At 43.4% G+C, this 21,655-nt stretch overlaps 1 protein-coding gene across 4 annotated transcripts in view; it reads right to left on the bottom strand.

Annotated features, from left to right (window-relative positions):
- Positions 1 to 21,655, bottom strand: part of LOC143148497 (serine/threonine-protein phosphatase 4 regulatory subunit 1) — a 261,332-nt gene that overhangs the window by 210,320 nt on the left and 29,357 nt on the right. For all 4 annotated transcript variants that reach the window (XM_076314887.1, XM_076314890.1, XM_076314886.1 and 1 more), the window contains exon 2: positions 14,186 to 14,333. In XM_076314887.1, the coding sequence (XP_076171002.1) occupies positions 14,186 to 14,331 (146 nt within the window). In that variant the 5' untranslated portion in view covers positions 14,332 to 14,333. The remainder of the gene's footprint in view (positions 1 to 14,185; positions 14,334 to 21,655) is intronic.

Raw genomic sequence — 21,655 nt, 5'->3', positions numbered from 1 at the left:
TTTACAATACGATACTTTGGCTTTGATCAGCGTCGACAGAGTGTCGCTATACAGGAAAAGCCGCGATGCTACGTCGAAAGGGGGCCGACACGGTAGAGAAGGGAGGGAGGGGGTCGTAGAGAGAGCAGAAAGCCTAAAAGCCGGCTGCCGCAAACGACGACACTGTTCTCGCGGGTGTTTCTGTTGCCCGACGCTTCTGTTTGCCGCTCTCTTGCCGCGAACTTTGCCATTTCAACGATGCACCCTTAATCCCTTTTCCGTTAGCGCGCGAACAAGTCGGGAACGTCGTTGGTCCGCGGCCCCTTTCGGAAACTCGAGTCGATGGACGAGGAGTTCGTCGTTTCGCGACAATCTCCGAATTGTACGAAAGAAGAAGGAGAAGGAGAAGAAAGAGAAGGACGAGGCACGAGACGAGAAAAACCCCCGAACGGTTGACTGGGGCCTCGAGGAGGAGTAGGGGGAGGACAAAGAAAACGAACTTCTCGAGGAGAGAACACCCCGGCCGGGCCTCTACCCCGCCCGTCTTTGTCGGTCGATTTAATTTCCCCCGGCGCGACGCGCCGAGCAGAAGGCTGTCGATAATGGCGTGTTACGAAAGCTTCGCGGGGACGTGACCGAAAGCGCGCGGTAGGGTAAGTTACACGCGTAACGCAGCCGCTGCTTTCCCCTCCCCGCTGCCCCTCGCAGCTCCACCCCCCACCCCGCCGCCGCTCTCTCACCTCGCGATTCGAGTTACCATCCGCCACCGCGTCCGTGGACTTTTCTCTCCCGCGAAGGGCCACGAAGTTCCACGAACGACACGGCGAGCGCTGTGTCCCTGGCGCGAAACGCGACGGAGTGGGGGGTTCGGGACACAGCGCTCGCCGTGTGTAATTGGCGGGGGACCGCATTATTAAAAGTTTCCACGCCGGGCGTGGACCCGATCGCCTCTCTACGGTACCGTGCGACGAGCCCCCGAGTTTTCAACGACGCTCGCTGGGCGTTATCGCGCGTACGGGAGAGAGGGGAGAAAGAGAGCGAGCGAGAGAGAGAGAGAGAGGGGGAGGGGGAGAGAGTGGTTCCTAATGAGGCGAGGGACCCTTTAATGACCATTTTCCGCGGCAGATGCTGGAATATCGTGACGTCAATCGATCGAGCGTCGTTTCGCTGCTCGCTGCAGAAGCTACGACCGGGCGAGGAAAGAAGAAAGCCGAAGAAACTCTCGAGGGCCGTGAAGAGAACGAGACGGGCAGATGGTCGTAGGGCGAAGGGCACGTGCTCTAAAAGACATCGCTTTGGAGATTCTTTTTCTTTTTTTTTTCTACTTGGAACTTTCACGCGTGGGGTACAACCACCACGATTATCTCGATTTTTGATTATCTCGATCAGGATTGGTGTGTACCTGTACGAATTAACGTTGAAATCGGTGAATGTCGTTTCTGATGTTTTATTGGAGAATTAGTCGTTTGATAATGACGTCTTTGAATAGTTGTAGGTAAAAAGATAAGAACGAGCTGGTTTGAATTTTTTAACGAGTTTCAATCGTGGTGAAATTGATCACTATGGTGGTTTTAATGTTTGTCACGATTAGTAGAATCGTTGATAAATACTATAGTAATTAATCTAACAATGGAAAAGAATTTTTCAGTATAGAACATTGCCAAAGTTTCTCGCGATAAAAGTTAACATTTGGAAAATTTGTAACCCGGAACAATGGCTGTAGAAAAATAATCGTACGATGTACTATACAAAATTTTACTTTCCTTAATTATCACGGTATCTACAATACAATTGGACGTATATATATAATAAATGAGTATCCAAACGGTACGTAAACCCGGCTACGTTTAATCGACTTAACACTGGCACGCAACTTACGTCCCTTGAAAGCGTGTACAACGAACTCCAATACTCGCAAATTTCCAAATAAGATTACCGTTAATATTTAATTACTAAATAAGGTTAACGACGGCCAGTTTATCGAACATTTTTACCTACCACCGCGTTGTACTTTAAAACTTGAAACGAGGACATCCATCCACGCGTAGAATCAACGAGTAGAAAATTACCTTCCAGGTAAAAAATTAAGCGTAAATTTTACCGTGAGTTAACCCTGAACCGAATTGTTTCGTATGGTTTCTTTTTCTCGTTAAATTCGTTAAAACGCGGATCAGCTCGCTCGGTACACGTGGATCGATACACGGGGTCGAAACTCTTCTTCGACAGGGAATTATTTATCTTGCTCTATTTATGACCGGGAGTCTCGTCACTTCCGGGGCTCGGTGGCCCCGAGGCGGGTTTTAAACACGAGCGTTGCATACGCGCGGATGATCTAACGTGTTTCGGGCACGATATGACCGTTGGAAACGAAGAACGGAGTCGTTAAGCGTTTAACGATCGCGCGGGATAAACTGGTATCTTTAAACTTCTTTTTTCCCGACGTCCATTATAGTCGAACAAAGTTTTGTCCGGTGTGCTCGTTCGCCCCTCCGCTCTCGTTTTGCAAAACCATCGCTAATCGTGTTGCGCGCGAGTCGACCCGTTACGAGCGAACTCGGGGTCGAATATACTAGCTTGTACGATAAGTTTCTTCGCTTTTCTCCATTGTAAATTAAAAAGAAAAATACTATGACACTTGAACTTTGAATAATTGTATATGTACGAACGAGTCGACGGGTCTTGTGTGGAACTTTACACGTGTTCGCCAAATGGAAGTGGTATATTTAGAGAAATATTGAAAATCGATGTAGAATTGCATGGATGCAGAATTGTGTGGATGCCGAATTGCATAGATGCAGAATTGTGTGGATGTAGAATTGCATGGATGCAGAATTGCATGGATGTAGAAGTGCATAGATGTAGAAGTGCATGAATGAAGAAGTGCATGGATGCAGAATTGCATGGATGCAAAATTGTGTGGATGCAGAAGTGCATGGATGCAGAATTGTGTGGATGCAGAATTGCATGGATGTAGAAGTGCATGGATGTAGAATTACATGAATGCAGAATTACATGGATGTAGAGTTAGATGGATGCAGAATTGCATGGATGCAGAAGTGCATAGATGATACAATTGCATGGATGTAGAATTGTGTGGATGCACAATTGCATGAATGCAGAATTGCATGGATGCAGAATTACATGGATGTAGAGTTACATGGATGCAGAATTACATGGATGCAGAATTGCATGGATGTAGAAGTGCATAGATGTAGAAGTGCATGAATGAAGAAGTGCATGGATGCAGAAGTGCATAGATGACACAATTGCATGAATGCAGAATTGCATGGATGAAGAATTGCATGTATGCAGAATTGCATGGATGCAGAATTGCATGGATGCAGAATTGCATGGATGAAGAATTGCATGGATGAAGAATTGCATGGATGCAGAATTGCATGGATGCAGAATTACATGGATGCAGAAGTACATAAATGCAGAATTGCATCCATTCTGCAACGACGAACCTAATAGCTCCATTTTTTATCGAACGACAAAACTTACTGAGCAATTTATTATACACAGAGTGTGTAAATAAGAACTATTATCTACAATATCTCGTTACCTATTGGGTTTATTAAAAAAACTTCTCGATAGATTCTGTTGCACTCGATGACCTTCACGAATGCAATCAATTTTTGTCAACATGATTTTTTAAAATGACTTTGAATTTCTTGAAGATCAATGTTACTTCTTTTTAATAAAAGGATTTGTGCTAAGGTGACCTTAAGCTGACATCGAACCTAAAAATGAAACAAAACAACGAATGTAATTTTATCGTTTGCTTACTGAATAGTTTTCCTCGAGATACTTGAACAAATACACTTACACCGCGTGTAAACATTAATAGTATCCAACTTCTTGTCTTTATAAATATTCGTACTGCGAGGTAAGTGTAAAGTTTCCTTGAAATCGTAACAATCCAGCACAGTAATATGTATTATTGTTAACTACGCGCTAATATTACGAGAAACTTCCCGAGACGTTTGTAAACGATACAATAACGTTATTTTGTTTAATTTTGAGTTTCGAGGTCAATTTGAGATCACCTCGTTACAGGTCGTTGAATTCGTCGTTTAAACGCAACCTTAAAACGAAACACCAATGAAAAAATTCGATCGTTTTAACATCTTCTTAAAAAACAAAACAAAAAAGAAAGAATTGCATTCATTCTGCAAGAGCCTTCGAAAATCCATTGAATATTTCTTCTTAAAAAGATATTTCGTACTATAGTTCTAATCGACTCACCTTGTACACAAAGTTTATACATACTCGAGTGAATGTCGTAAACATTAACAGCGTTCGTTTCAATATTCAATGTTCACCGATAGTTACGCGGGCTTATATCGACGAGAGGTACGCGTTATCGATATCCGTTGGCTCGATACTCGCGCAAGATCGTTTTTTATATTTGTTGTTGTTTCTTGTTTTGCCAATTCTCGACGTATCTCCGTTTCGTCCCCCCTCCACGCCTCGATACCCGATTGTTTACGCCCGAATAACGACACCGACACACCGTGCCGTTATTTTCTCTCTTTTTCTTCTTGTTCAACGTTTCTGAAATTCTTACCGAAGCGAAAAAAAAAGAAGAAAGAAAAAAATGGCTACGCAACGAGGAAATTCACGATTATTCCACCGCGCACGGATTCGACTCGTGATCGAAACGGTAAATATATTTATCGCGAGCTGTAGAGGGGGGCGGGCGGGGGGGGGGGGGGCAGAGACTTTACCCGAACAACAACGTTAAAATTAACATCGTGGCGACAGATACTATTGTTAGCGGTGTCGATCCCCGAAACAGCGTCAATTCGCGTTAATTTCGGTCAAAAGTGTTACAGGGTTTCGATCTCTGTGGTTACGCGCGAGATAAAAAAATAAAAAAAAAAAAAAAAAAAAAAATAGAAGAGAGAAAAAAAAATCGAGACTTTCGGTATCGACGGCACCAGTCAGTTATCCACCGGTTTATCGTGTGCATTTCCGGTGCACGGTTCCCGCGACGTTGTCCCAATAACCGGTGGATAGAGAGCTGATACATCCATTTTTCAAGTCCTCTAAACCAGATCACGAAATTACCCGAACGTAAATCGAAATCGCAAATACCCGTGGTAATACCCTAATCCCGGTTTATTGGGCCTTCTACCCCTCCATCGTCTCTTGCACGTATAGGTACGTTTGTGTGTGTATAGGTACGTCTCTTGCACGTATAAGTACGTTTGTGTACGTATAAGTACGTTTGTGTACGTATAGATACGTTTGTGTACGTATAAGTACGTCTCTTGCACGTATAGATACGTTTGTGTAGGTATAAGTACGTCTGTGTAGGTATAGGTACATCTGTGTAGGTATAGGTACGTCTCTTGCAAGTATAGGTACATCTATATAGGTATAGGTAGTCTCTTGCATGTGTAAGTACATCTGTGTAGGTATAGGTAAGTCTCTTGCAAGTATGGGTAAGTCTCTTGCACGTATAGGAACGTGTGTGTGGACGTTTCGTGTATTGAAAGCTGGAGCGAGCAACGTCGGCGATGAAAAAGCGGGAGCGCAGGACGACGACGACGACGACGACGACGACGACGACAATCGGAAAATTGTGCCATCTGGTCGAAGGCTGCGTTCACACCGAACAATGTCTGCATTATCTGTTCTCCGGAGCGGTAGAAGAGGCATGACGTGGCAAATGCTCGCCGCGGCAGACAAATCGGCTAGTCATCGGTCGACGCTCGACCGACGAATCTTTCCAGCTAGCACGTGGCTCGAAAGATTCACGTTTTTCCAACGGAATTTCCATACGTCGATGGTGATGCACCGAGCATTGGGTGCATTCCTTTCGTATCGTTTCGAGTTAACGCGAGACCGATGGTAAACGAATGCTTCGAACGTTTCTTTCTTCGTGAACAACGAGATTCGTGTTCTTTAATCAATTTCACGGATATACTCGTATGATCGAAAATGGGACCGTGATTAATTTTTAGAGAGAGAGAAAGAGAGAGAGTATTATACAAAACGTGTGTACGTTCCATGGTGGAATTTCAATGGTTTCGGAGCGCGAGCTTCTCTTTTTGCGCGCGCTTTTTTTCTCCCGTGAGCTCACGGCTTGGGCGGTGATGTGCATTCGAAAGCGTGATATGGGTTCGATGCAGCAACAAATTTATTGTAGAATTGGGAATGGATAGTTGATCATTTTTTTGGAGGAGGATTTGGGTCGAATGAATCTGTGTTTGAGTGTTGATTTACGTTATTTAGGGTCTGGAAGGATTCTATGATTGTTTTGGAAGTGGAAAGAGTGAAGAGGAATTATTTTCGAAGGAGAAGATGTAAGGAGGAATTATTTTGGAACAAGGAGTAGGAAGGTGTCGTTTTAGAATAAGGAGAAGTGAAGAGGAATTATTTTAGAATATGGAAGAAGTGTTTTAGAATAAGGAGTAGGAGGAATTATTTTAAAATAAAAAGAGTAAGGAGGAATTATTTTAGAATAAAAAAGACTAAGGGGGAATTATTGTAGAAGAACAAGAATTAAGAAGAAATTATTTTAGAATAAAAATGACTAAGAAGAAATTATTTTAGGACAAGAAGGATTAAAAAGAAATTATTTTAGAATAGCAAGAATTAAAGAGGAATTATATTAGAATAAAAAAGAGTAAGGAGGAATTATTTTAGAATAAAAATGACTGAGAAGGAATGATTTTAGAATAACAAGAATTAAGGAGAAATTATTTTAGAATAGCAAGAATTAAAGAGGAATTATTTTATAGTAATAAGAATTAAGAAGAAATTATTTTAGAATAAAAAAGACTAAGGAGAAATTATTTTAGAATCATAAGAATGAAGAAGAAATTATTTTAGAATAAAAAAGACTAAAAACAAATTATTTGAGAATAACAAGAATTAAGAAGAAATTATTTTACAATAAGAAGAATTACAGAGGAATAATTCTACTACAAGAAAGATCAAGTAGAAATTATTTTAAAACATGGAATAATCATTTAAGCTCAAGAAGTATCGAGAAGAAATTATTTCCCAACGAATTTCGAAATTTAACGATCGAACATCGTCTGTAAAATCACATTCTACGCATTTTAGAGTCACCGAACAATTCACGCAGAGACTTCAACGCGTAACGCGTTTCTTTAGGTCGGTGGTAATTTGCAGTCGATGAAAAGAACGATTCTAAAAATAATTGGAAAAGAAGTCGCCTACCCGGGAGTATTTGCCAACTTTTCGTCGGACCCCGTAGATATTTCGAGGCATCGCGACCGCTAACGATTTTCCGGCTACGAAATGACGTAGCGGCACGACCGGTCTATCGTACGAAAAAAGAAAACCGGCGAAGAAACGACACAGAAATTTGTCGAAATAACCGAACTCGTTAAAATGTCACGCCCACACGGTTCGGTCCGCTTACCAGTCGTGTCGTCGACGACATCGTCGTCTAGACTCGTTGCAGACGTGACCTAAGGTCCGGATTAATTTTAGCAGTATTTTGTTTCGTCCGTCTCGTGTTGTACAACCGGCCGAACCCATCGGCTCGCCCGGAACACGTCGGTATTCGAGAATATTTCGCACGTGCACGACGCGCGGCGTCTCGCGCTTGAAACGCATCGTGGCGCCAAAAACCACCGCGACCACTACCGGTTATAGATATTTTCATCGTTGCTCGAACTTCGCGCGGAATAATCCCCGTGTCTCGATCGTCGAATTTATAATATTCGTCGATGGTTCGAATTGGGAATGAGAATGGATAGTTGAACATTTTTTGGAGGAGGATTTGGTTCGAATGAATCTGTGTTTGAGTGTTGATTTGCGTTATTTAGGGTCTGGAAGGATCGTAGGATTGTTTTGGAAGTGGAAAGAGTGAAGAGGAATTATTTTCGAGGGAGAAGGTGTAAGGAGGAATTACTTTGGAACAAGGAGTAGGAAGGTGTCGTTTTAGAATAAGGAGGAGCGAAGAGGAATTATTTTAGAATATGGAAGAAGTGTTTTAGAATAAGCAGGAGTGAAGAGGAATTATTTTAGAACATGGAAGAATTGTTTTAGAATAAGGAGGAGTAGGAGGAATTATTGTAGAATAAAGATGACTGAGGAGGAATTATTTTAGAATGAAATAGACTCTTGGGGAATTATTTTAGAATAACAAGAATTAAAGAGAAATTATTTTAGAATAGAGAAGAGTAAGGAGGAATAACTTTAGAATAAAAATGACTAAAAAGGAATGATTTTAGAATAACAGGAATTAAGAAGAAATTATTTTAGAATAACAAGAATTAAGGAGAAATTATTTTAGAATAACAAGAATTAAAGAGGAATTATTTTAGAATAAAAAAGAGTAAGGAGAAATAATTTTAGAATAAAGAAGACTAAGGGGGAATTATTGTAGAAGAACAAGAATTAAGAAGAAATTATTTTAGAATAAAAAAGACTAAGGAGGAATTATTTTAGAATAACAAGAAGTAAGAAGAAATTATTTTAGAATAAGGAGAATTAAGAAGAAATTATTTTAGAATAAGAAGAATTAAGAAGAAATTATTTTAGAATAAGAAGAATTAAAGAGGAAATTATTTTAGAATAAGAAGAATTAAGAAGAAATTATTTTAGAATAAGAAGAATTAAAGAGGAATAATTCTACTACAAGAAAGAGCAAGGAGGAATTATGGTTACTCCTTTACTAAAGGAGAAAGAGGAATAGAATAAATTGTGACTGGAAAGTGTACTAAATGTACCAAAGAGTGCGTAAGAAGAATGAGAAGTAGAATGAATTGTGACTGGAAAGTGTACTAAATATACAAAAGAGTACACAACGAGAATGAGAAATAGATTAAATTGTGTCTGGAAAGTGTACTGAATATACAAAAGAGTACACGAAGAGAAAAAGAAGTAGATTAAATTAATCGAGAAGAAATGAAACTAGGGATAATCGTATTTGGCTCTTCAGTTACGAAGAGAAAAACAATAGAAGGTTAATCTGCAGAAAGTATGAAAGTTCAACTCTGGAAACAATTTTCCAAGAATGCGTTCAAATAGTACGGTCCAAGTGGGAAAAGAGACACAGAGAAAAAGAAACAATTCGTATGGCAAAAGAATGGTAAGGAATAAGTGCAGAGAGAAAAATTATAAAAAGAAACAATTCGTATGACAAAAGAATAGTTACGAATAAATGCGAAGAGAAAAATGATTAAAAAAAGAAAAAATTCTTACGACAAAAGAAAAGTAAGGTTTAAGTGCAAAGAAAAAAATGATAAAAAAAAGAAAAAATCTTACGACAAATGAAAAGTAAGGTTTAAATGTAAAGAAAAAAATAATAAAAAAAAGAAACAATTTTTACGACAAAAGAAAAGTAAGTGTTAAGTGCAAAAAGGAAAATGACGAAAAAAGAAACAATTCGTACGGCAAAAGGAATACTAAATGCGAAGAGAAATATTCCAAAGGAAGAGAAGATTCGTATACAAAGAGAACAGTTGTTTCGATAAGAAGGAAGGATGTAACAGAACGGTAAAATAGGAAGTGCAACACCGGTAGCACCGTGAAAAATCGGAGTAAGAATAATGAACGGGTAATTTCGGCGATACCGATCGCAGGCGGCTCGTGGATTATCGCGAGTGATCGTTCGCACGTCGAAAGTAACGTGTCCGGACAAAGGGAAGTAAGTTCGCCGATCGCAGCAACGCGCGTTGCTCGTCCACCGGTAGCCGGTAATCGGAAACCGTGCGCGGTTACGAAACGCGCGTTTAATTACACGCTCTGGGTGCAGTTGGCACCTGCGAAACAGCCCGAACGGTCCACGGAAGGAGATCCATAACGTTTCGCGCGTACGATCGACGCACTCGAGTGCTCGCTCGTTCTCGTCGATAGCCGGTGCGCGCGTAACGTTCGGCCGTGTGACGAGCGCGCACGATGTTCCACGAACGGTTCGCGCGTACGTGTTCGCGTCATCATCCCCGCTGGTACGTGAATCGCGCGACTCGATTCGTTCGTGGAAAGAGTACGTTTCGCGGTGAGATCGAGATCGAATCGAGGCGAAACGCGCGCCGTAACGTTCACCGTAACGCGATGAGGCGGCAGCGGCAACGACGACGACGACGACGCTCGCGTGTCTCGCGGTGCATAATAAATCAACCGTGTCAATTAGGCGAGTGGTTCACGAAATCGTTTGCGAAATCGTACGCGAACCTTTTCGAAACACTATTTTTTTTTTTTTCCCCATCGAGTCTCGCGCGAACTGGATCGATATTGACGCGATCTTGGTAACTTTTACGCGATCGAGAGGTTAGAGGGGGGCTGGACTCTATCGGCGAACTATTTCCCCCCGTGATTGCGGAATCGGTGAAACCGACGTTAAATTTCGCTGTACGGTCTATTTAACCGCGGAGCTCATAGGTGCACCTATGTTCGTTCCAAAGTTCGCTCATCCGAGACGAGACTGAGGGGGGACTTAGAGGGGAGAGAGAGAGAGAAATTGGGGTAGAGTACGTGTGTGTGCGAGAGAGAGAGAGACAGAGAAGAATACGGGAGAAGGAAAGGGAACGAGAAAGGAGAGAGAAGCGAATGACGTTGACCTCAAACGAGGCGCCTGCCAGTTGGACGGTGCAGGAAGGGAGGACGCGACGCCGCGCGCCGCGACGCTGACGCACCGTGTATATTTGGCTAGGGTCCGCCACGTCCGATCGTAGTAGTTCTTTCCGCGGTAGGTAATCTCGAATGACTACTATTCTCGATATCCACCCCGTCGCAACGCTCGCGGACCGTTCGTTCCCCTGTACTCGTTCTTCTCGTTGGCTCTCGTGTTCCTCGCCAATGGGATCGACGAAATATTCCTTCGATAATTCGACGTTTTACTGAGAAACCTTCTCGGATCTCGAGACGCTGACGAAGAGATCGAATTAGACACACGTTCACTTGGAAACTTAGTTCGGTAGATTTGTATCGCTTTTTTTTTCAAATTCTTCCTTTTTTTTTTTTGAAAGTCGTTGAGGATCTTTTCTCGTCGATCGAACGAACGATGCAATACCAATGCAAAACGCAAGTGTGGAAGAAAAAAAATGTTGTTCTAGGTTTCAGAGACACTTTAATGGGTTCTCTGGGAAACTGGTCCACGTTGGTAGAGTTTTATTAATTTGACTTTCTTGGCTCGAAATATCCGATCAGGTGCGCTTTTTTTTTTAAGAAACTCAACTCTATTTGTACGTTCTATGTTATTTTTGTTTCTTTCTTTCGTGATTTGTCGGAGACGATTCAGAAACGTTTCATTAGGTGCTTTCTTTTTGGAACTTGGCTACATTGGGAGGTTCTTGTCACTTTTACTCATTTTTCTCGATATTTATCGGAGATATTGAAAAAATGTTTAGATAAAAGCTTTTTCTTTGAAACTTACCTACATTGTAGGTTCTTATTATTTTTCTTTCCTTTTTCGCGCAGTTTGTCGGGGACAATTCAAAAACATTTGATTAGATACGAGTTCTCTTAGAAACTTACATCGATAGGTTCTTATTATTCTTTTTTTTTCGAAAGTTATCTGAGATTGTTTCAAAAATATCGAATTAAACACTCGTTCCCTCAAAAACTCACCCACGCTGGATCTTACTGTTTTCCTTTTCTTTTCTCGCAGTTTATCGAAAATAATTCAAAAATGTTTAATTAGACATTGGTAGGTTCTTACTATTTTCTTTTCTTTTTCTCTCAATTTCTCACAAAAGATTCAAAAACATTTCTTTGGACACTTTCTCTTAGAAACTTTCCTACACCGATAGGGTCTTACAATTTTCATTTCTTTGCTCTGAATTTCTCACAAAAAATTAAAAAAATTTCTTTGGACACTTCCTCTCAGAAACTGACCCACATCTATAGACTGACTATTCTGATGATGGCTTAATGTTAGTGTACCATTCTTCCCTTTTTTGAAAGTCATCGAAGACTACTTCGAAAACATCGAATTAAACACTCATTTCCTCAAAAACTCACCCACGTTCCTAGAATCTTACTATTTTTCTTTTATTTTCTCTCAATTTGTCGAAAAAGATTCAAAAACATTTCTTTGGACACTTCCTCTCTACCTACATCTATAAGTTCTCACAATTTTCATTTCCTTTCCTCTCAATTTCGCCCAAAAAATTCAAAAACATTTCTTTGGACACTTCCTCTCAGAAAATAATTCAAAAATGTTTAATTAGACATTGGTAGGATCTCATTATTTTCATTTCCTTTTCTCTCAATTTCCCACAAAAGATTCAAAAACATTTCTTTGGACCCTTCCTCTCAGAAATCTACCTACATCTATAAGTTCTTATAATTTTCATTTCCTTTCCTCTCAATTTCCCCCAAAAGATTCAAAAACATTTCTTCGAACACTCCTCTCAGAAAATAATTCAAAAATATTTAATTAAACATTGGTAGATTTTCATTATTTTCATTTCCTTTTCTCTCAATTTCCCCCAAGAAATTCAAAAACATTTCTTCGAACACTCTCAGAAACTTACCCACATCAATAAACTCTCACCATTCTTACGATTAATCTTATGTACCATATGGTACATAAGACTCAATCTTAGTGTACCATTTTTCCCTTTTTCGAAAATCATCGAGGAAATCCCCCCCCCCCCCCAACATCGAATTAAACCCTCGTTCCCTCAAAAACTCACCCACGCTGGATTTTACTATTTTCCTTTCCTTTTCTCGCAAATTTACCGAAAATAATTCAAAAATGTTTAATTAAACATTGCTAGGTTCTCATTATTTTCATCTCCTTTTCTCTCAATTTCCCCCAAGAAATTCAAAAACATTTCTTCGGACACTCTCAGAAACTTACCCACATCGATAGACTCTCACTATTCTTACGATTAATCTTATGTACCATATGGTACATTAGACTCAATCTTAGTGTACCATTCTTCCCTTTTAGAAACTCATCGAGCAAACTTTCCAAAAAAAAAACCAAATTAAACCCTCGTCCCTCAAAAACTCCCCCACACAATGAAAATAGCATTAACTCCTTGCAATCTCCCCAAAACTCGCCATAAAACCAATCGCGACGTACCTTCCTCCGCCCATCGGTACCCGAACGAGTATTCGTCGACCAGCGAGCAAAGTACACAGAATGTAAAACGCAGCAAGTATGGGGGGGCCCCGCGGTTGTAAAAACGAACGTCTCGAGCCGAAAGTTCGCGGGGTGGCTCACCGAGGGAACGTTCTTAGAAGAAGGGGGTCGAGGGTTGGTAAGCAAGGCGAGATTCGTTCGTACGTTGAAGAAACAGCGAGCGTGTCGACTACCACCGGCGCTTCGAGAATTTATGGACGAGTCTCCGGTTCGTTTCGGCGCGGCGCATCCGTTGCACCGCGGCGCTCGGAAAAACTCGAACCTGGACCGGGGGAGGGCGAGTTTCGGGGTTACATTGTAGCAACGGTGGCACGAGTCCGCCCCGAGACGATTTTTCTTTCTCTCGGTATGGAAATCAACCGACCGCGTGTTTCTTTCATCGAAACGGAGCTTATTCAATGTCTGCTTTACGCCGTCGAGCATCGTTCGCGTATTCTCGTTGTTATCCTGAACTCGATGCTGTCGCGAGACGCTTCGGGTCATTTTTCCGCTTTCTCCCCACTTTTCCAACGTAATTTTCCTCGATTGCGCGAGTTTTCCTCCAAGAGAGCGGTAAATGTGTCTGTCTCGCCTTTGGAGATGTTTCGTGGACGAATGATCGCGAGATTTGAAAAAATAGTCGTAAATAATGTTTGCGAATGTTTCTAACCCTTTGGACTCGAGAGGAGATCTTTGCTCGCTACCCAATTCGGTGTATTATTTTCTATCCGGGAATACTTGGTGGTTTGGAATTCAAATTGGAATTGAAATATCACGTTTTTGTGAAGAGTAAACACACGTACGCGAAGTAAATAAAAATGTTTAATTCCAAATTATTTTTACGACTTAAAGGACTTTCTCGAGACGTCGGTTTCTAGTAGCGAGGAAGCCTCGAGTGTAAAGGGTTAGGTCCGGTGGAGAAGTATTCGCGTGGTAATTACTGTACCTCGATTATCGATATGTTGAAACAAACATGGTAAATTGAATTATTATTATTATTATTATTATCATTATCATCGTTGTTCTTTTTCATACGGCCACACTCGTGAATTTCTCCGTATAGCATGCAAACCGCGTTGAGCGTTCCCTTCAATGAAGTTATAGAACGTTTACGACATAAAAAAAAAGGTGAAACACACTCACCGTGTGGAGCAAGTTTCCGACATTATGTACTGTTGCAATTTGAGTAGCTGCTTGTCCCTTTCCTCGACATTGCATGTACCGGTCCCAGCTGCGTCGGTATTCAGATAATACTCGACGTCGTCGTCATCGATCTCATCGATCTCCATTGCTGCGCAGACAAAGACATATCCGTGATGATTTATCGTATCTATGATTCGTCGAATCAAAAATAGTTTATTATACGGTGATCGAGCGATCGTCGATCGATATCGTACGCGTTTCCTATACGTGGATACCGGATGTCGAGGGGTGGGGGTTGGAAAAGGATAAATTTCGACCTGTGGGTCGCGTTGACGCGCATGCGCGTCCGTTCCGCGTCCGTTGCGACTCGCGTTCGTCGGTCTCGTAAGACACGCGAGAACCTTTGTTCCGTCTCTCCCGGATGGAGGACGGTTATAACCCTTCCGTGTTGCGCAAGTTGCCCAACTATTAATATCCGTGGCACGGGGAAAGGTCAAGTTAATGTCGTTCCGAACGCTTTTCGACGAATTCGGTTGTTCCGTGAGCGTGGAACGATACCAGAGTCGTACGTAAGGAGGCGCGGTATATTTCCCCGTTTACGTGTCGCGGCGCGAGGGAAAGCCCCTGGGTTCAAACGGAGTGTCCGTAACGACTCGCGACGAGGAGAGCAAGAAAGGAGGTTCAAAGGAGAAGGCACCCGGGGATAACCGGAGCTTTTAAACCAAGCGGTTACACAGCTTCCAAGTCCGCCCTCCCTTTTCGTTTCTGGCCCTCTCGGCCTCCCAGTCCCTCCTCCCTCCCTCTGCTCTTCCCCCCTGACCGTCTAGCTTTCGTCTATTTTCCACGCCGGGCGCTCGTTGTCGCGTAACCGCGGCCGACGAGCGAATTTTCCACGATTTCTCTTTTAGGTCGGTATACTCGGTACCAGAGGCGAATTTTCGCGCGGGGAGATCCACCACGGTCGATGTCTCTTTTTACTACATGTACACACACATACATGGTAGATATTTTCTCGCGCTCTTACAACGTACCCGTCGATCTTTCTCTCTTTTCGCTACACGCTTTGGATCTTTCTGTCTCTCTTCGTGTTACGGGGTGGATCTTCTTTCTACACGTTTGGGATCTTTCTATCACTCTTTCAACACACTGTGGATCTTTTTCTTACTTTTCCTGTACACTGTGGATCTTTCTTTCACTCTTCTAGTACACTGTGGATCTTGCTCTCTTTTCCCTACACATTTGGGATTTTTCTCTTACTTTTCTAACACACTGTGGATCTTTTTCTCAATCTTCCAACCTATCATAGATCTTTCTTTCTTCTACATATTTAAGATTTTTCTCTCACTCTTCTAACACCCTGTGGATCTTTTTCTCACTTTCCCAATACACTGTAGATCTTTCTCTCAATCTTCTAACCTATCATGGATCTTTCTTTTCCCTACACATTTGGGATCTTTTTTTCACTCTTCCAACACACTGTGGATCTTTCTCTCAATCTTCCAACCTATCATGGATCTTGGTTTTTTCTACATATTTAAGATTTTTCTCTCACTCTTCTAACACACTGTAGATCTTTCTCTCACTCTTCCATCACACTGTAGATCTTTCTCTCAATCTTCCAACCTATCATGGATCTTTCTTTTTTCTACATATTTAAGATTTTTCTCTCACTCTTCTAACATCCTGTGGATCTTACTCTCACTCTTCCAACACACTGTGGACCTTTCTCTCTCTTTCCAACACACTGTGGATCTTTCTCTCTTTTTCTTATATTCTATGGATCGTTCTATTGCTCTTCGTATATAGGGTGGATCTCTCTCTTCCAATATTCCATGGATCTTTACCCTACACATGTTGAACCTTTCTCTCACTCTTCCAATACATTATGGATTTTCTTTTCACTCTTTCAATACACTCTGGATCTTTCTCTCAATCTTCCAACCTATCATGAATATTTCTTTTTTCTACATATTTAAGATTTTTCTCTCACTCTTCTAACACACTGTGAATTTTTCTTTTTCTCACACACTGTGAATCTTCCATTCCCTTTTCCAATACACTGTGAGATCTTTCTTTTTCTCACACACCGTGGATCTTTCTTTTTCCCACACATTCTCTCTCTCTCTCTCTCTCTCTCTCTCTCTCTCTCTCTCTCTCTCTCTCTCTCTCTCTCTCTCACGCTTTTCCAAAACCCTGTGAATCTCTCTCTCTTTTCTACACAAAATACATCTTTCTCTCGTTCAGTACACGGATCTCACACTCTCTCCCAAAACCCCGGTAAAATTTCTCTCCCTCTTCATCCACGCATCCCTCTCTCTCTCTTACTCTTCCTACACACTAATGCATCCCTCTCTCTCCCAAACCCCGTATCTCGTACACGATAACCGAGCGTGTTTCGAAACGATTTCATTTTTCTCGTCGACACGCTCGTGTGTCGCTCGTCGTCGAGAAGATTACTTCGATTCGACCGCTCCCGATTCCTAACGAAATTAATTCTCTCTTTCTCTCTCATTCTCCAAGAAAATTATCCCAGAACCGCGGCGGCAAAACGATAATTTATAAGAGATTCGCGCCCGGTCCCTCCTCGTGGTCTCCCCCGAGACATTTTTCCCAGCATTCTTAGCCGGCATCCAACGGGAGATGTTCGATGTTCCACGAGCAAGAGAGAGAGTATCTCAAGGGGAGGAGAGTAGAGAGAGAGAAGCACGAAGAGATTCTAGATGCCGGCCACTCCTGCGGCGCGCGAGCCCCACGAGAAGAAGAGGAAACTCCAGGCGCGCGCGGGTAAAACGAACAGAGAGAGCACGGTCGCGCGCGTAAAGACGACAGGGGCAGGGAAATAGACGGCAGGGGGCGGGGACGGGGGCGGACGAAGGGCGAGGAGGCAAGGCTCGGGAAAGAAAGCAACATATCGATCTCCACGCGAGCAGAGACTTCCGTCTGTCCGATTCTAGGCTCTCTTTTATCGCGACGCTCGATCGGATCGACCGTTCCGCCGACGAGCCCTTCTATCTGGAACAAGCGTCACACGTACACACACACAATCACACACACACGCACACATAGACACTCGTTCCTCGAGACCACCCTTTCTCACCGTCCGTCCGTCCGTCCGGCCTAGTACAGTCCCCCTCCCCACTCTCGGTCCGCTGGCGCGCGTGGGAGGTAGGGGCTGGGCTCGAGAAACTCATTTGAATCACGTGCAACGACGAGTCAAGTGTAGCCGTACTACGCGTTATGCTCGACGCGTATATACGCTACTACGTAGTTGCTAACGATTTCTCTCTCTCTCTCTCTCTCTTATGCATACACGGGCGCACACCTTTCTCGGTTTTTCTCTCCGCCGCCCCACCATGGGCGCGTTTTCAACCGTCACGGCTCGCGTTTCTGGATATTTATCGATTCCAATGCCCCGTGACCGTGTCGTAGACACGCGTGCACGACCCTCGCGATCGTACGGGGTTACCGGTTCCCTCTCGCGAAGCTTCTTCGCGTACTTCGTCCTTCAGCTCCACCGTTTTTCGTTTCTCGCGAGAGATCGAGACCCGGTGACACGAGTGACGACGGAGACGATTCCTCCGGGGGGTTGCGAGAAGGTTACGAGGAGGGCACGGGGAGGGTACGAGGAGGGTGCGTGGCCTTCGAAAAAATTCGTTTCTACTCCCCTCCCCCGCCGTTCGAGAACGCGCGGGGTTACGCGTCGTTCGGTAATGGATAGCGGGATCGGGCGGCAAACTGGGCGACGGGCGCGATTACGAGGGGTGCTGCACACACACACACACACACACACACACACACACACACACACACACACACACAACGCCACACACACATGCACATGTGTATATACATGTATGTGTGTGTATACATGTATGTGTGTGTATACATATACACATAAGGGGATGAAGATGGTGGAACACACCAGGAGAGACACGGAAGGGGTGAGAAACGGACGGAGAACGATAGAGGGAGAGCGTGGAGAGAGCAGAGGGGCGTGGCAAGATGAATGATCGCAAGACGCGGGAGTATTGATCCCGGGGACTGTACTCTCCGACTGTTTCTCTCTTTCGCTTCGCATCTCCCTCTTCGGCATATATACCGCGCGCGCGGTGGTTCTCCCCCCCTTCTTTCTCTCTCTCTCTCTCTCTGTCTCCCCTCCGCCGGTTCCTCCGTCACGCGTACCATCCCTCTCTCTCTCTTTCTCTCCGTTTGGAGAGAGCTTCGCACCCCTGTACCGGGTGGCGCGCCGGTTGGGTTCAGGGTCATGCGTGCACCCCTTTCGCCCGTGTCGGTTCCTTCCTTCCTTCCTTTCGTTACGGGGGGAGTGGAGAGACGGAGATATAGAGGTGAGAGAGAGAAAGAGAGAGAGAGAGAGAGAGAGAGAGGTTGCTCCCGGCGTCTGGATCGAAGTCGAAGAACCCGGAGGAGATCCTTCCTCTCCCGCCCCGATACGAGCGCAAACGGTCGCCGACCAGTTCCACGACAGAGATCAACGACATTTTCGGCGCCCAACGTATCCCTCCCCCTCTCTACCTCACCCCGACGTCGCGTGGAACCCCCCCCCCCCTCTCCCCGTATCCTCCGTGCGCCCCGCGATGTCACCGACAGAAAGGATAAATCCACCGATCTTTCGGACGTCGTGCAACGAACCTCGTCACCCGGTTCTCCGTACACATTTGAACCCTTTGAGGGTTAAGGGGGACCGGGGGACCGGGGGAACGGGGCCTTCTGCTTCTCTCGGTGTGTGGGAACGATTCTCGAAACTATTACGAACGCGACTACGGTGTTCTCCAATCGTTGCACCACGTTGTTCAATCGTTGCACCACGTTATTCAATCGTTGCACCAAGATGTTCAATCGTTGCACCTTCGTGCGCTCGAGAGAATTAACTCGGGGATACACCGGGTGGAATTGTAAATTCCACGGATTTGTAAATTCGAGAAATATCTCTTGTGCGAGGAAATACGGTAACCTTCGAATACGTGTACACAGGGAGATTGTGGTCATTTCGATGGACGAATGTTTGGGAGTTTGGGATACGTTGGTGGTGGTATGGTCGATCTCTGTGGAGACGCTCGAACGTTGTTTTCTATCGCGGGAAGATTGGTGTTTTTTTTTTTTTTTTTTTTTTTTTTTTCGTTTTCTCGAAGAGAGGATCAGAATCGATATTAACGCGGGCGTCGCGGCGCCTTGGTCGCGGTGAGGTCTTCTGTATTCGAATTCTTCGGTGTTATGTGTGTAATAGAGCTGTTGAAATTATGGAGGAGTCTTGAAAATGGTAATGGACCGATTCGTTCTTACAGAAATTAAATATTTTGAATATTTTGAAGAATATTTTGAGTAATATTTTGAAAATATTTTGAAATTAAATATCTTAATAAAGATACTTAATAAAGATTGTTCAGTACCAAAAGAATGATTACTATTTGGATAATTCCACGATCACAGTATAATGAAACTTACAGAAATGAAATATTTTGAATAATGTTTTGAGTAATATTTTGAAATTAAATATCTTAATAAAGATACTTAATAAAGATTGTTCAGTACCAAAAGAATAATTACTGTTTGGACACTTCCACAATCACAGAAGAATGAAACTTACAGAAATTAAATATTTTGAATAATATTTTGAGTAATATTTTGAAAATATTTTGAAATTAAATATCTTAATAAAGATACTTAATAAAGATTGTTCAGTACCAAAAGAATGATTACTGTTTGGACACTTCCACAATCACAGAAGAATGAAACTTACAGAAATTAAACATTTTGAATAATATTTTGAAAATATTTTGAAATTAAATATCTTAATAAAGATACTTAATAAAAATTGTTCAGTAACGAAAGAATGATTACTGTTTGGACACTTCCACGATCACAATATAATGAAACTTACAGAAAGTAAATATTCTGAGTAAAGTATCTTAATAAAGATTGTTCAGTATCGAAAGAGCGATAGCTATAATAGTGTCAGAGCACCTCGATCATGGTACAATGAAGTTTCCTGTATCTAAATACACCAGCGTAAGATTATTTGCATGATAGAGAATCCTTCGAAAATCTCATCGTTTCGTCCGTACGAAAATGATCAAAGAAGCCAAGAACACTTGTTCAAAGTTTACGTAAGAAACACGTCATGTTAAAACTAACCTTTGTTCAAAATTCACGATACGCGATTATTTAGACTACGTACTCAAGTACTTTTCGTCCATACAAAAATGATCAAAACAGTCAAGAAAACTTGTTCAAAGTTTACGTAATAAGCACGTCGTGTTAAAATTAACCGAAACATTGATAAATTAACGAAAATTCACGATACGCGATTACCTAGAGGACAGTAGCGACGAATTTCCAACGTTAAACCGATACTCGAAGAAAAGGGCGGTCGTTCGCCGACACGCGTCCGCGAGGGGTCGACGAGCGCTTAACCATGGCGCGACGGACCCGCGAAAAGTAATTACTACCCTCTTGTTCCACGCTTAGTACGACGGGGCCGTCTGGGATAACGCCCCGCGTGCCGCCTGGTTGACACATTTTAAAAACTCCGCGGGATTAAAATCTCCCGTTGTGTCCCGCGGATCGTTACTCCCCTCCCATTGCCCGAAATTTCGCGATCCTCTCGCGAAACTTTCAATTGCCGCTACGTCGTGTTCCGAACGAACCAAAAGTAGTCGTTTCGTTTTTCTTCGGAATATTTACGATACGTAACGCGATTAATCGTCGACGAGCATCGAGAGATCAACGTCGATGCGCAGTCGCCACTGCGCAGGACCGATCGGGGCGCCCCCTAAGACCGAGAAACGTTTCAGGCAATTCGTAGCAATTTCTACGCGCTCGTCCCGAAGAAGCGCGACGAAACGCGATCGGTTGTGTCCCCCCACTCCATGGACAGAATGTATCGCAATAACAGGTGGCACGAGCGAGCGACGTAACGACGGGTTAACGAGCTTCGAACCGATCGGGAAAGCGAAAGCTCCTCCCCTCTCGCACGGAGTCGGAAAATTTCCGCGACGATTGTTTTGACGCGCGCGCAGTCTTCGTACGATCGAATTCGTCGCTCGATCAAAAGGGACACTGGCCTCGGTCGCGAGCGCGTTTCCTCGATCGATACCCCCTCCACACACCGCTAGCAGCGAACGTACGCGGAACAACGTAAATCTTCGGCGTACCGAGAACGTCGTTACGGTACAGTGTAACGACTCGAATGCGCGGCCGGTAGCCGGGTACACGAAGTAAACGACGGTGCTTCGGCCTTTTACGATTTATAATTCATGCACCGTGCAAGGCGAGAGAGTCGAGCCCCCGATACGATAGACCCCCGTGGGCTGCTCGCCGCGCTCCGAGACATTAACGAGGGGTAAGTACGGTGGCGCTACCAACACGGAAAAAGAAGTTTCGCGAAAGTAGGTTGCCGCGCGAATTATTTAGCGCGAGCTCGTAAAACAGGTGTCGTAATTCGTAAGGTAA

The sequence above is a fragment of the Ptiloglossa arizonensis genome, chromosome 6 (genome assembly GCF_051014685.1).
Source record: "Ptiloglossa arizonensis isolate GNS036 chromosome 6, iyPtiAriz1_principal, whole genome shotgun sequence".
Classification (NCBI taxonomy): Eukaryota; Metazoa; Arthropoda; class Insecta; order Hymenoptera; family Colletidae; genus Ptiloglossa; species Ptiloglossa arizonensis.
This window is presented reverse-complemented; position numbering and strand designations above follow the sequence as displayed.